General features: G+C 43.3%; 1 protein-coding gene across 8 annotated transcripts in view; it reads left to right on the forward strand.

Moving 5' to 3' along the window:
- Positions 1-15,909, forward strand: part of ERG (ETS transcription factor ERG) — a 151,562-nt gene that overhangs the window by 108,159 nt on the left and 27,494 nt on the right. For 6 of the 8 annotated variants that reach the window (XM_075033690.1, XM_075033692.1, XM_075033691.1 and 3 more), the window contains one exon: positions 8,432-8,649. In XM_075033690.1, coding sequence (XP_074889791.1) covers positions 8,432-8,649 — 218 coding nt within the window. Of the gene's footprint in view, positions 1-1,720; positions 1,739-8,107; positions 8,165-8,431; positions 8,650-15,909 lie in introns of those variants that run through there. The other 2 variants (XM_075033698.1, XM_075033696.1) reach the window with 2 other exon arrangements.

Here is a 15,909-nt window from a genome sequence, read left to right on the forward strand (position 1 = left end):
TCAGGCATTGAACATGCGCTGAAGCAGACGCAGGCTGGAGACTTTCATCACTGCCTTTGAACAAGCCCACTGCTTTGCTTAGATGGTGTCCACGGCAAGCGACGTGTATGAAAAAGTTTCCTGTTTCTATTTATTAACTCTTGGTTTGGGGTTAAACTATTCATTTGTATTTTCCTGTAAGGTGAAGACTGCAGATGAAATAATTGTGAAATGGCGGCTCTTTAAGTCAGGTGCTCATGGACACTTCCTGATCTCTGGAGGTCAGTCGTTCATCAGCAATACTCAGTGTGATAACTTTAGTGTGTGAGATGCAGGGTAGTCCCGAATATGGCATGGAGCTTGATGTGAGGAAGATATGTTTTCTAAGCCAACACCCATTTTTAGTCATTCTTACCAAAGTTTCCCCATCTGCAATAGTGGAATGGTGATTTTTTCTTATTTTATGAAGCCCTTGAAGACCTGGAGTTGAATGCCTTGTGCTAAAAATACTACCCCGTGATGAAAGGAGGTGACAAAAATAGCTTGGGCAAAAATAGGGTTTGCTGACATTTCAGGAACGACAGTCTATATATTAGAAATTATGATAAAGCACCACAGTCTACATTTGAATTTATAATGTTTCAGAATTTGTTCATTAAGGTACAAAATGTTAAACCTTTGGGCTTACCCATGAGGCCTCTGTTCATATTACTAGACCTAGCGAAGCCAGGAGAATGACTGACTTACACAGAGGGCTGCAGGATCAGTCCTTAAACATCTGCTATTGTTTCCCAGAAAGGAATCTAGCCTGCAATTTCATAACATCATTTTGATGGATGCTTGATTATTCCTTTTTTCAAGTGGGACTGCAGCAGTGGCTTTCCTTTGCTTCCAAACATCCTTTGTATTTTTCTCAGCAAGAGGTGAAGATATTAGATAAGTGGCAGCACCGGGCCTGTGTTTGGATTAACATGGACTATCCAAGTGCTCTTTGCAAATAGGTGGAGGATGTTAACTGAGCTGGCAATAAGATTCTCATGGGTGGAGGTGAGGACAACATCTGTCTTTCCTATCTTGTACTTGCCAAGGCTTTTTGTTGTTCCTGAACTCTCTCATGAATATAATATGTGGATTTTTGTCTGATCTAATGAATCCAAGACTCAGAGATTTAGAAGGAAAACATATTCCAGATGTCTGCTGCAATTCCTGACTCAGGTGACTGCATTTTAAATAGTAACCTTTTCCAGTATGTTCCACACACCATATTGAATAACTTGAGAAACCACTTCTTTTGCGAATGGTCAGAAGAGAGTTGTAAGAGCATCATGATTAATAAGCTATAGCAAGGCTAAACCATCGATCATTTGTCTTCTGTTTCACTGATTTTTGCTGGATGCAATGAATTCAAGGCTCAAAGACTTGGCTTTAAAGCAGGACTGCAAATTTAGGCTAGAAGCTCTTTAAGCAGTTCAACCACAGCTTGTTTTATCGTGCAGTGATGCCTGTTGCAGACGTGAGCAGAGTGGAGCAGAGTTTCAGACTGGAAGACCGCCTGCTGCTCTGCAAGGTTCTGGTGTCCAGCCTCGCGTGTGCTCTCTGTTCCAGCGTGGAAATGACATTCCTGGCCTGTTTGAAATTAGGCTTTCACTCCAGATAAACGGCTTCCTAGAGCATCAGAAGATGCAGCCTGAGGACGAATAGAAAGAAGAGTGGCAAGCGAGAAGAGTGACTTGGTAAAGCCTGGAGCGGCTGTACCGAGGTGCACACTGTGTGCTCGCTTGCACACTTTCACCTGTTCTTTCTTTCAGTTACAATTGTACGTAATCCGACTGCGCACATTTTCAGTAACAAATGTTGTCGTGTATACAAGGGATACCGGGTGCAAAAAAGCATGGAAATGCTTAATAGAGCTAATTGTATGGTCTTAATCGGAACAATCTTCCCTCAGAAAATGCAGGTCCTCTCCAAATATAACTGTTTATTAGAGTGTTTTAACATCTGCAAAACACACGACAATGCATTACAGTTCATCCTTTTAATAAACGTTTTGGTGAAAGTTTTCATATAACAGCTTTTTCTCTCAATTAAAATGAAAATAAGTCCCAGTATGTCAGAATTCTTCACAGAACAGAGAATTAATTTTTCTGACCAACTGTAGACATCCAACAAGTGATAGGAAACAGCCTATGTCTGAATGGATTGTGGCTGTGAGAAGGTCTAAGCTTGTGCTTACATATATATTCTCATGAAATCAGATTAAAGAAGTAAAAGTTGTTTTTACATTAATGAGGAGAAATATCATAAAACTGGTGTCAAAATATAGATTATATAAATGCAGTGACATATGGCAGAGCTAATTAAAAGTTTTCAATTGCAGTGTTATCGCAAGTCCCTCATAGTCAAGGGTAACAGGTCTGTTTTGGAGTGGGAGTGCTGACTCCACAAGATGACTCCCCGAGCCATAAATGCATTTTACTGTCTGCAGCATCTCTCAATGTGCAATGAGGGTTGCTGCTGTATTTGTGTCTCCTCATGCATCCTCCTCTCTATGTGTAGTTCTTGCCCAGGGTCCTACTGGTTTGTGGCCAATGTTTTTCATCATACTGGTGTGCTATTGCCTGTGAGGATTTTGACAGTGCTGGCCAGTAAGTTCTTGGCTTTCAAAGTTCTTGAAGCATGTTTTTGAGCAGCAAATCACTTGACAGATTTTGGATAGCCAATGGGGATAAAAAAGGTCTACTAAACCTTTTCTGTTATAGGGATTAAGCAATATACCATGGAAATATTTGAAGAAATTAAAAAAACAGAGCTGAATATTTTGAGATATACATATATACACACACATACAATGAGTGTACTACCTGGAGACATGATTCAATTTGATTGCCATACAAATGAATAGAAATGGTGTCAGGTCTAAAGTGGAAGCTGGGTTGATGACATGGAGGCACAGTGCACTAATATATTTCACGCACAAACCAGCATGTTCCCCAATCAGAATTACCTTGAGAAAAGGCATTGCCAGGTTAGAATGGCCTCCAAAGTCTTCTAAAATCCTGCTGCAGTATTTTTTCCGCACTAGTTGTCAGCACAAGCAAATTATGCTAGACAACTGCACACCTTATCATCTTCTTTAACCATTTCTTAAGTTTGATAAAATTTTAGGAAAAAAAATAATTTCCTTAGTTCCTGACATTGCATATAAAGGACAGGCCAGCTTGCATATACTTCTCATGATGGGAACTACTTCAATCACATTTCCTGTAACTTCATGTTTCTAGGCCAAGTAATCTTGCATTTGATTAAGTAAACACCTTTGTCCTAATGACTTTATGCCTACTTTAAAGGCGTTGCTGCACCTATTGTTCTACAAATTTGTCAGTCTGTTATTCTTTTTTTTTAAAACTTATCAGTGAAGTATAAATCAAAACCAAATAGAGAAGACATTTTGTTCTTTTATCATTAGTACGGAAAGTCCAAGTGAGAAGCCAGGTTTTTCATGGTACAAGTGATTAAAAAAAAATCATAATGCAGGAACAGATTTTTATGTTTTGCTGATGATATTATGAGAGGAAGTACGTGGAGAAAGGAAGATGAAATAAAGAAAATCCGTGTCCAATATTGACCTCAGATAATATTCCGCACAGCTCTACTTCACAGACTTGCATGAAGGACGTTTCCCACTTGCCACTGTAAGCAGTATGTGTTGCTTTCTTCATATTACATTACCCCAGACACTGGTTACTAGAAATGAAAGGCTTCATTTTAGAGATTTCATGAGAATATGTTATTGTCCTGTGAAATCGAGGAAGAAGACCCATCCACTACTAAAATTATTTCCATAAAGGTACAAAACTTGGCAAGATTGAAAGGAGCCTTATAATGCATCTATTTTATATTTATTAAGGTTTACCTTGGTTTATCCCACTTACTGTTTGATGTTGCCAGACTGCTTTAGAAACAGCATTAATATGGATGAGAAAAAAAGATTAACATGTAAATGAGTAATGAGGAGTATTTAGTACAAATAGAACTGGCATCCATATGTATAAAAACCTTTGCCAAACATTGTCAGTATTAATAGTTTTGTCTGTGTCTGTATGTGGCCAGACCATGCAGCTATTCTTCATGATGGTGAGAGCTGACAATTTTTGTATTACATTTGGTCCAGGAGCTTGCATTTAGAATTATAGCAGAAAGCACATTTTAAGTCCCTGTATTTAAGAAAGAAATACCCACACTGCTTTCTGTCAGCTGTTCAGTAATTTGCTGTTAGAGCCTTCCTTTCACAGCTGACGTAGGGTTAAGGCTTGAAGGCTTTAATTGGTAAAGAGAAACCAAGGAAAGACAAGATGAAATGATGCAGGCAAGGAGCAGCTGAAGGACAATTTCTATCTCTTTTGGGGGATACCAATTACGCCAGTTATCACACATTCTTGTATAGCTGAGAAATGCTTCACATTTCTTGATGCTACTTCTATGCTTTCCCACAGTATGAGTTTCACCTGAGGTGGTATCGGGTTGCACGAGCTGATTGTTCAGCATCACTGTGTCTTGCAAGGTCAGTGAATTCCGAATAAGATCACTGAGAGGAAGAAAGGCAGCAGTTGCCAACCCTGGACACACAACGCCCACCCGTGTGTTGCGGAAAACTTTTTCCTGTGAGTGAGGATATGCAAGGACCACATATGTCACCTGTAGTGGTTGCTGGTAAATTGACATCAATGGTCCTGGCTGCATTTGAAGGAGAGGACAGTAGGTATGACTGCCTGAGTCCTGGCTGACAGGAGGAGTAGCAGAACAGATGCTAAACATAGTTACCATGTTTTCCACACTGAAACCTCAATCTCTCTTATGTGGAAGAGGAGAAAAAAGATGGTTAAAGAGGAAGTATGACTTATTCTAGTTTAGACCATGTTCTTTAGTTATGCTGACTCCTCAAAATTATGCAAAAGCTTAGATGGCCAGTTCAGCTTTTTTAATGTGCTCAAGGGAGGGGTGATACATGTCCTACTATCCTTCAAGACAGGCCAGCAAAGATCAGTGAGGACTCAGAGTAAAGACAGGCCAGCAAAGATCAGTGAGGACTCAGAGTAAAATATCAGAGATACTCACTATCACAGAGTACACATTAATAAGCCTTCCTCATAAGGACCAACCCAGCAGTGTGCAAAGTTGGCAGAAACTCGGTTATTCCTACAGAGCCTTTACAGACCTGTCAGCATGCACTAACTGATAACTAGCAAGATGGAATACAGATGAGTGTTTGCTGTTAAATCAGAACAAAACTCTAGCTAGCAAATTGATCTGGTTTTTTCCATGAATAACTAGGCATTTTTTCCTGAAATGTGAAGTCTGAGTCTGTCTCTTGAGTTCATTTATGCTTGTCTTGGTTTTGCCATAGTCTTTTAGATATTCACACAACCCTTATTAATTGGGCTCATATTTCCAGCATTTGCTGTCCTCCTCAGGAAGTTCAAATGTGTGTGATTTCCCTCTTTGTGCAACATAATAGGCATCCATAGCACAAGCAGTATTTACTGTCATTAGTAATGCCAATAAATAGAAAACCCGTAATTTTTTTGTTTACATTTATACTTAACATAAGTATTCATAAATTAACTTACATTAGGTGGAGTCAAGTTTAATAGGAACCAGAATGAATTTGCTTTGTTTCACTTGTGTGTGGGAGGATGAGAAATATATCCATTATATAGTGTTTGATGCCTGTTTTGAAAAGGTCTATTCATAAATGGTTTACAGAGTAAAATAATATTCTGCCTGTTGTATTTGCAATCTTGTACCTGCTTTCTCATACATAATTCACACTTTCATGTATTTAGTGGAGCTAGTTCTTCCAAAATTAACATTTCATTACATGTTTTATGGTTCATGTATCAGCTCTACAGTGGGGCAGAAAAGAGGGAACTATTCAGTAAATAGTCTCAGGCGTGGGATGCATTGTGGTCGCCTGCCCATGTTGTGTGTGTGTGTATACATGTGTGTATATATATTCATGAAAAACTCTCATGGAGTGCTGAGAAAGAACTTTTTATTTTCCTTCTAGCGTAACATTTTCTTTCTTTAGTTCTTGTGATATGATCCTTGCTACTTTACTATCCAAGCACACAAAGTGCCCCTGCTGTCTCTCAGCGCAGCGTAGCCAGGGAGCAGTCTTTGGGGAGCAAGGGACCATCAACCATCTCCCCCCACACCTCTGTGAAAAGCAAGAGCTGTCCGCAGGCTTTCCCAGAAATGGCTCAGCAGAAAAGCTTCAGACCACCTACAGCAGCAGTTTTTAGCAGGCCAGAGACCCGCAGGAGTCTGAGAGGCATGGCAAAAAGGAGAGATGTTATTCTGGCAACCTTCTGTCTCGCAGAAGCGTGTTCACACCCCCAGAGACCCAAGAAGCAGCAGTTTGGTAGCTGGGCACAGGTTGGCAGAAGAGCATGGAAAGCAGGGGTGTGAACTGGGGAGTTAATATTAATGGTGATAGCCTGGTGGTGACCTTTGCACTCAAATGACATCTGAAAAGCAGTAATGAAATGGTGTAGGTCGCTGTCTGAATTTTGCTTTCTGGCCTGTGCCGGGAAGCGTTAGTGTTAGTGATTCAATCACGAGTTTTGTGGCATTTGGAGGGCTGTTTGAGATCCCATTTCCCAAGTCCAGAGATTAAGGGGTGATCTCAATTTTCATGAGAAGTAATAAGAAGAAAGTGATGTTCCAGCCCTTGCGGTTGCAGAGAAAAGTATGAATATTAGCAGAGTGCACCCCGAGGGCTCACAAACCAGGCAAATAAAAAGAATGATAAATATATACTTCCTTAAAATGAACAGATGCAACTGCTGATCTTTAGGGCAGCATGCGACTGCCGGAGACTTGTGCAAAGCTCTCTTCCAGCAAAACCGGGGAAGGTAGCAGCCTGCAGGCAGCTGCCCGGCTTCCCGGAGCCGGAGGACTCCCGTCTCTGTGTCACACGTCCTCCTCTGCTGACAGGGCCGCGCGGTTTTATCGTCCTCCCGTTACCGTCAGCAGCAGGGCTGGCGGCAGAGCGGGCCCACACACGCTGCCTCTGCCTCGCCAGGGTGCGGTCGCATGCGGAGCACCCTGCCCCGAATCCTGCTCGGGCTTTCCCCCCCCAGCACCCCCAACCTTGGCCCCCGCGCCTCCAGCCATCGCCAGCTGGCCTCCTCCGCCGCTGCTGTCATCTGGAGCGCCGCACGCCGAGCCTCCTCCGCCAGCCCCGGGCCAGGGGCTCGCTCCCCGGCTGCCGGCGGGGGCCACCTGGAGGGGAGGCAGGTGCCCGGCTGCACCCCTGCTCCGTTTCCTCTCAGGGCAGAGCCGTAGTGCTGGGGTGGGAGGAGGGCGTCACGCTTCGGGTTACTGTCCCTTTACACCCCACTGTCACCCTAAGTAGCCCCTGGATAGGGGGGCTTTCCTTGGAAGGCTGTTTTGGGAGGGGTGGTTCCCCCAGCCCGCAGCTTCCCCGACGTGCCCGCTGTCTGCCCGAGCCAGGCCTGGGCACCACCTCGCTCCCATGAGTTGGGTCCGGATAACGCGGGGAAGGAACTGGTGTCAACGCGAAGGCATGGCGGTGGGGAGGGAGGGTGGCCTTCACTCCCTCTTGTCTCCAACCAGCCGTGATGGCAGCCGCCCTGCCCCGCGATGGCAGGTGAACCCCGCCGCCCTCAAGGGCCGTAACCGAAGTGCTGCCATGGCGAGGGAAGGTGGCCGGGGAAGTCCTTCCCGCAGTGCCAGAGCGGGATGCCCGGCCAAGCAGCTGGCCAGAAAGGGTTGCCATGAGAGGGAGAGAGAGAGGCGGCTGGTGGGCCTGGCGTCCTCTTGGGGCCGGTGGCGGGCACCTCTGCCGAAGCTGGCGGTGGATGCTAGCAGAAAGAGCGGGGTCCCTGGACTGGAGGTTGTGCCCAGCTGTCACGGCTCCCTGTCCAGAACGGACCTGGCTTCGGTCCCAGAGGAAGGAAGAGGAGCTCCCAGTGAGTCAGCAGGGCCTGGCTTTCTGTCGCTCCTCGCAGGGGCAGTTAAAGCAGCCATGGCAGCTTGCTTACGCCCCCGGCAGATCTGGCCCTCTGCATCCCTACCTGGGACATGAGAGGCCTGAGCTTCGCTGCCCGTCCTGCCCTCTCCTCCCTCTGGGCTCCTGGCCACTATTCCTGAGTGTTTGGTAGTGTGTGTTTGTGCATCTTCTCAGCCCGTGGTGGGAAGGGTCTCCCCAGGGGAGAGGTTGTCCTCCCGCCATATGCTGACGGTGTGTCTGGCACCGTGGGTCCTCACCTCCACCAACAGCGGTGGCGTGCCTAGAAAGTAATGAGCATTTAAGCAAGTGACTGGTGTTCATCTTCTCGTGAGATGGACAAGCCATTTTTTCCTTCGGGGATATTGTAATATCTGCTCTGAGACACGGTTGCGCTGACTTCTCTTCTCTGGTTTGCAGGAAGCGTTATCAGTGGTGAGTGAAGACCAGTCCTTGTTCGAGTGTGCCTACGGATCGCCCCACCTCGCAAAGACAGAGATGACAGCCTCCTCCTCCAGTGAATATGGGCAGACATCAAAGATGAGTCCACGTGTTCCCCAGCAAGACTGGTTATCGCAGCCCCCAGCCAGAGTCACCATCAAGATGGAGTGTAACCCAAACCAGGTTAACGGGTCAAGGTAATAAGGCCAGTGTTACAGTGGCTCAAGTACACTTTTTCTTGTGATTGATGGCTATAGCTCAGTTGTCTATATCTGTGAATCTAGCACCATTTTAGATGCCCCAAGATATCCCACCTGGCCACCAACTGCTGCCCCAGAAGCCTACAGGTCTCCTGTACATTGTGGGTCACACCTGCCAGCTACGTTCAGGTGTTACGGAGGGTCTCAAACTGTGCTACAGGCACAGTCTTCTCATGAGCTTGTGCAATACCTTTCTGTGTTTCCTCCGACTGTTTATAATTTTGGATGTGAACTTGCATTGCACACTAGGCATATATTAAAGTTAGCAAAATGTGAGTTTGCTGTAGTCTGAGGCAGCACCATTGATCATCTAGGGGTGTGGCATATGTGATCTAATACTCAATGGAAGTTGTCAAAATGCAGTAATTTGGGCAGTTGCCTTTGCTCTAAGTATAACCAAACAGAGAAGTGTAGGAAGTAAATTCTTGTAATGACAGAGGGAGTGAACTATTGATCTTTACTTTTATATTTACTGTAAACATAGTGCCAAAAAGCATAACCGTGGAGTTGGATTTAAGAAGAGCTCACACTGAAGAAACAGCATATGTATGGAGGCAAGCAGGGGAGTAGAAAGGAACAGGAGAAGAAATGACTCAGCTCAACAGGCAGTAGCTACAGCATGTCAGTGCATTAATTGTTGTCTTGGGACTTTTTTTATCAATGTCACTGTGAAGGAGAATTGTATCGATTAAGTTGAAAGAGTAATGCAGTAGATTTGTGGATATTGACTGGTAGCTCTCCCAAGCATAGGACCGCTCTATGGGATTTCTTCCATCTGAAAAAGCACAATGAAGATTATTTTTTTTTCAAGGAAACTATCCAAACAAGTGCTTTCCTGTTTAAAATGCCTCGCTGTCAAAACAGTTTTCCTTTGGTGTTGCTGAAGGGCAGAGGTCCAGAAAGTCGGTTGCTCACAATTGCTGATGATGTACCAGTGAAGACTGTGTTTCACATCTCTCTGTCACAAACACCTGCCTACTAATCTCATCTCCCAGGATCAGTTGTTTAGAAAAACCTCAGCCATGGGCACTGTGGTTACTGTTCACACTTGCTGCATTAATGTGATGAGCACCACAAGCAGGGCAAAGTGGTTTGACAGCTTATCACACCTACACCTTTCACTGGTAAGGATGGAAATTGTGCTGAAGTCAAATCAGAATTTCCAGTGAATAGTCAAAGATTTGAGATACATCGAAATAAACGGTGAACTGAAGTTACAAAGAATCAGGGGAAGTCTCTGTGAGCCTACTTATTCAGAACTTATTCACAATCCATTTCAGTGAGGGTTTTTTTCTTCTTTTTTTGTGCTAAGCAAATGCACAGACATAATCGCAAATGGAGTATTGATTCAAAACCAGTTTCCGCTGCTTTCTAAAATTGCCTCTAAGTATTTGTACTGGCATTTCTGTAAGACAACTTCTCACAGTTTTTCTCAGTGTAAATTCCATAAAGTGCATTAGAGTAGATAATTAGTGTTGTTACTGAGATTAGTGGTACTCTCAGATCTTAAGGAAGAGTCTAGATGATACAGATCCCTTTGAAATGGTTGGTCAATCACATTTTTAAAATAATCAAGACAGAATCCTGAATTTTTCTGTCTTGGATTCCTGAAATACATAACTAGCCTGAATATTAGTGCTCAGTTTGTGAATCACAGGTATTTATTTGGCTGTTGTCATGATGGTTTAAGGACAAAATGGCAGGCAGTAATACTCTCTTTTATTAGCTGAAACCTTGTCCGCTCTAATAGTTCTTAGCAACCCTGGTAAGGATTAGACTCTGATTTAGGAGGTCAGTACCCTTACCAAGATCAAAATGTGTGCCCATAGTCAGATCAGCTAAATTGGGTCTCCAGGCAAACCTATGTAGCCTGTGGGTGAGAGCACAGTGTAGAAAATGTGCTGTCACACACCAGCATACCCCAAACCGGTAGAGACCGGTAGGAGTCTTGGTTTGGGAACACAGAAATCTCCAGGCACTAAAGCATCTGGCTCCTGCAGGGGCTGCCTTGGTCCATGGAGAACCAGGCATCCTGAGGGACCCCTGCTATTGCGGGGTGCCTGGGTAGGCAGACAAGCCCTGCCTCGATATCCAGAGTGGCCTGAAAAAGTCATTGTGGATGGATGTGTGTTTGGGGGTGCAGCTGGGAGAGATCCTGGGCTCAGTGCACTTGCTTCTTTCCCAGAGGCTGTGCCGTTGTTGGATAAAAACAGAAGTAACCCAGGGAGCGGGGAACCACGGTGCAGCCACCAGAGCAGAGTTTCCCAGCTGCAGGGCTGGAATTAGGCTCTCCATCTCTCGACTGAACCCGCAGTTCACATGTTGCTGCCTGCCTGGCAGCCCAACTTCAGCAGGCAGGACAGGGCAGGCTCATGTTCAGCTTATTTTACAGCCTGGTGGGGGGGGGCGTGCACTCGGTTTGGGGGGAGTGCTTGCCACCCATGTCTCCCCAATCTAAGGTATGTTCACCTTGTATATGGGAACTCAAAAATACTTTCCAGGGATGGATAAGCATTCAGAAGCCTTGAATTAAACAGGTGATTTGGACATATCTTCATAGAGCCTATCATTTCTCCTTCCTTTACGCTATTTTCTATTAGTGTGTGCATGCATTGAGTCATTTAGGGTGATACTCTGGCTACCTGCACAGTCAATAGTCAGGAACTGACTGCTGGTTTAGGCTGCCTGAGTTGTCCTTTGTGAAGAGAGCTATCTGCCCTTTCCTTCAGAGGTACGCTGGTCTCCGCACTATCTGTGTAAAATGTTTGTGCATACCGTCTGCACTGTTATTGGCAGAACAGGTATCTACTTTTGCAAGGATATATAATCTGAGCATTGAGGAATTGTCTTAAAATCAATCTTTTTTGATTAGACATGAGGCATAATTTTGACTCATACTTTTTCAGCAGAACTGTTAATTGTTGTAAAGATGTGACACCCAGGAGTTGCCAAGGTGTCTGGAACCCTAGTGACGCACTTTTGCACCATCCTGACCACCTTTACCATCATTACAGAAATAAAGAGATGAAAAGAAGGAATTTTATGTACCTATTCTCTAAAAAAACATCATTAGGTCTACCTACTCCATCGTTTGGACTTGGATCTTAGTGCAAATCAGCTGAGCAGCACATGAAGACTAAGTTCTTCATTTTTCTCAGGACAGCATCACTCAGAGGTGCTTAATGTGGCCATCATTAGAAAATGAACAGCTCAGCTCAGCAGTGGCCATTCTTTCCCAATATGAACCAGCGTGTGAGCTGGCACATAGGCTACGCTGCTGGAAGAGGCTGTACAGGTTACTACTCTGAATGTTTTTGATCAGAACACTGGTTTTCTAAGGGGCACATTCTGGCTGCAAATATAATGGGAAGAAATTGAATTCTTTTTATATTAAAAATAACCTGCAGCATTGGAAGCAGGGTTTCATTTATTAATCTTGAATTTGACAGCCTCCCCAACTGACAGAGCAATGCAGAGTTGCTAACTGGAGGAAACAAGGAAAATTCATACTTCACTGCAATTTCTAAGACATGACATGCTGAAAAAGAAACAAAAAAAAAAATCACTTACAGACTACCAAAAAAAGAATAGATTAACAGAACAAAAAAAATTTCATGCATATATTGCATGCTTATCCTTAACACACACACACACACAAAATATTATTGTAATTAAAATACACTGTTTATTTCATCCGAGAACTGCTATGCTATAAGGCCTAACACATGCCTGAAAAAATAGATCTTAGTATTACACTTCTACTGGAGAACTAACATTGCAAAGTAACAAGTATAAATATGTTTTGGCATTTCTAAAATTCACATACATGTATGTATGTAATACATATAGTGTTATTACACTTCAGGAACTGGAATGCTTCCTAGTATGTGATATTTCTGCCAGCTGTGGAAGAAAGTGCATATCACTCAAGTCTTGCATAAACTGAAATTACTTATCAGTAATAAATTATTCCTAAATATTCATATCAAATACTCTGATATGATACTGATTAGTACTGTCAATATGGAAGTCACTACAGGTCAATGCAATATATGCATCTCCTACAAATCTGAAACCCATTTGTTCCTTCCTCAAGTCCTGCCAGGCCTTTGCCATTTGTATGTTGGTGTTTCACTGGTTTCCTGACAGATTATCTGCTGCTCATCACATACATAATATTGGCCACACTATATATGCCCAGATTAGAGGTAGCCCGCCATTCTGTAGGTTACTTTGCATTTTCTTTTCTGCAGAAGCCTTCCCCACCTTGCTCATTTGCAGTCCATAAATTTATTTCCTTAAATGAAAGGCTCCATTCTTAAAAATGCTTCATATGTTAAAAATTAACACATGCAGTAGCTACAGAGCTTGGAGCTGCTTTTCATTTTTAGTAAAACTGTACCTGCTCTGTTTACACCCACTTTAAAATCTGGGTTGTCCCAAAGGAGTCTAAAATACCACAGCCACATTGCAGAGCCGCAGAATTGCTGCCCTTAGAATCTCCAGAGTATCCTCTGTAATCGTCTTCCTACGTGGGAGCCTGGGTCAGAATAATACGATGTAAAGAGGATGCAAAACAGGGTACCAGACCCCACAAAGTGGTAACCAGAGAATAGTTAGCATTGCAGTTTTTTGCTGTCCAGCTCTCCCTTCTCACTGTGTTAGACTGCTTCCTGGCCATATATTCTGTCGTCTGGAAGGGGGTATAAAATTTTAGGAGCATACTGAACCCCTGACACATCAACAACTAAGTACCCACTCAGAACAGAAATGTACTCTTTCTGCCAGGACTTTCCCCAGACATACTTTGGCTGTAATTGCCCTACATTAAATGTCAAAACATAACAGTCTCAGAACTGGCATTCCTGTGAATACCAAAGTAATAACATTAGAATGAAATTAAAGGGTTATTTTCAGTGTGCTGCAGAGGGATTAGCTACACAGTTTTCTTTAACAGTAACAGTATTTTTAAAGCTAAACCCTGTGGCACAGCACCAGAAATTATAGCCTAAGGGCCTACCTTAAATTAAAGAAAGAAAGAAATGTTTAAATTAAAGCTGTCATTTACCTTGCTGCTGTTGCATATATAATGCAGATTGTCACAGGTGGTATCAAATCGAGTTTCTTCAAATCCATTGTGTTGGTACAGCCATTATATTTCTTCCAGGTACATAAATCTAATGAGACCTTTTGTGCCTCCACATAGTCAATCTTTCACCTGAATGTAATAATATCGTTTCCTGCTATTTATTGCTCTTGAGTCAGACCAAAAGATTCACCCTGTTTTAGTAGGGCACTATAATATAAATCTGGAGATTGCATTTGTCATACTGTTACTTACTTTTCTGTTTATTGTTCTTTACATATTTTATCAAATTAAGTATGAGCAATTCCATTACAATGAATTAATGCAATTCATGCATTTAGGGTGACATTCACTCCTGTGAAAATGCTCTCATGAGGCCCTAGGTACTGCTTAAACAACATTTAAATCTGTGGATTGCTTAGTGGTCTCTGAATACACTCACCCACAGGACTCCACCATGCCCATGGGTGGGACTATACAAGGGTAGCTTGGAAGAACTACATTTACTGGTAGGTAATCAATCTTTTTAAGGGAGGCTGAAGTGGAACATAGAGTCTTATTGAGGCCACAGATAAATTTCACTTGCCGTGAGCAGTGTGGTGATTTCATTGAAAAAGTGTTTTGAAAGTTAGCTGCAGTGAAAGCACAGCAGAAGTTTTCCAACATCAGCTTGGCTGATACAGAAGTTTTAAAGAAATGCCAGAAATAATTAGTCGTCATTAAGATTTAATCATGTGCAAAATATTGATTTAAGTGCTACCAACTGTTGCTTGAAAACCATTTGAGAATGAAATTATCACTTAATACATCGTTTGTGCTGGCTCTTTTGGGAAATACCATTTTTCTTTGCATGTTACTGTTCTAAATTTTCATTAAATAGCCTCTGTACTAGCTGGGTTGAGTGCATCTGACACACAGGAGGACTTTTCAGAGTCCAGAGTGACCTCAAGTTTTTGTTTGGTTTTTTGGGTGGGTTGGTTTTTTTTTTTTCCCTTTTCCCCTTGATGTAATGTCTCCTAAGTGGTAGCTATTTTGTGCTATACAAATCAGTTAATTTGAATGGGTAGCTGATGTGCCCAGCCACTAAGGAGGGTGCATTCATCAATATGGGGGCTCTGTATTGCCACCACAACAGGACCATCATGTTCCTAGGATCCAGGCTGACGTGCATTAAGCTAGATGAGGCACCTCTGCATTATGCTTCTGTCTGTCATATGATGCTGGTGGAGCTAGTTAGAGCATTTGCACACCTTGCCTTTGTCCAATACATGGAGAAACAGAGTTGGTCTGCAGTAATCACCCTGACATCACTTGTTTTTCAAGGGCATGGCTTTTTCCATCACTGGAGCACAACCCTGCGGCTGAGGCTAAGTGCCATCCCTTCCACATCTGGTGGTGTACCACCGGCATGCAGCCCTGGTATTCTTGGTAAACCTCAGCTCAGACTAAACAACAAGCGTGGTCCAAAACCCATGGCAGTCAATGGGTCTCTCTCCTCTGTCTCCAACGGGGCTTGAGTCAGCCCCTACGTCAGTCCACAGCAAAGCTGGGAGATCTATCTTAAGAGGATGACTTTCCTAATGCAATTATTGGAGCTGCCTATATAAAGTAACATTAATCTTGGGTAAAAAGATATGGTGTTAGTTATCTCACACTGATAATCTTTTTTCCCATTCACTGGGTGGTTGGTGGAGTGGCTGCCTACCAAACTGGAAAAAATGCAAATTCAGGATCTTCTCCATGTAGGGCTTTATGTGTGACTACTTCAAGAAGTTCCTCTTCGCTCTGAAAATCCACCAGTTTAACATTAGTGAGTGTGTGTGTGTGTTTGTGTGTGAGTGCATGGTTTGGCTCTGTTCTTGAGGCAAACGTTGTCAAGGAGAAAAACAAACCCAGCTCAGCACTACTATAGCTACGATTTTGCAGCTTTTTGGGGTGTGCTGGGCTGGCAGGTGCTAGCTAAGAAGCTTTTCACTCTGGGATAATGTGTTCATTCATAATTGGCATGGTTACATTTTGGATTGACCGCTGGTGCTTAAATTGTGTGTTTAGCTTCAGGAGTTTAAGAGGGAGGTGAGGATAGCCAGAATTTCAAAAGTGCTAAGCAACCA

Source organism: Buteo buteo, chromosome 8, assembly GCF_964188355.1.
Source record: "Buteo buteo chromosome 8, bButBut1.hap1.1, whole genome shotgun sequence".
Classification (NCBI taxonomy): domain Eukaryota; kingdom Metazoa; phylum Chordata; class Aves; order Accipitriformes; family Accipitridae; genus Buteo; species Buteo buteo.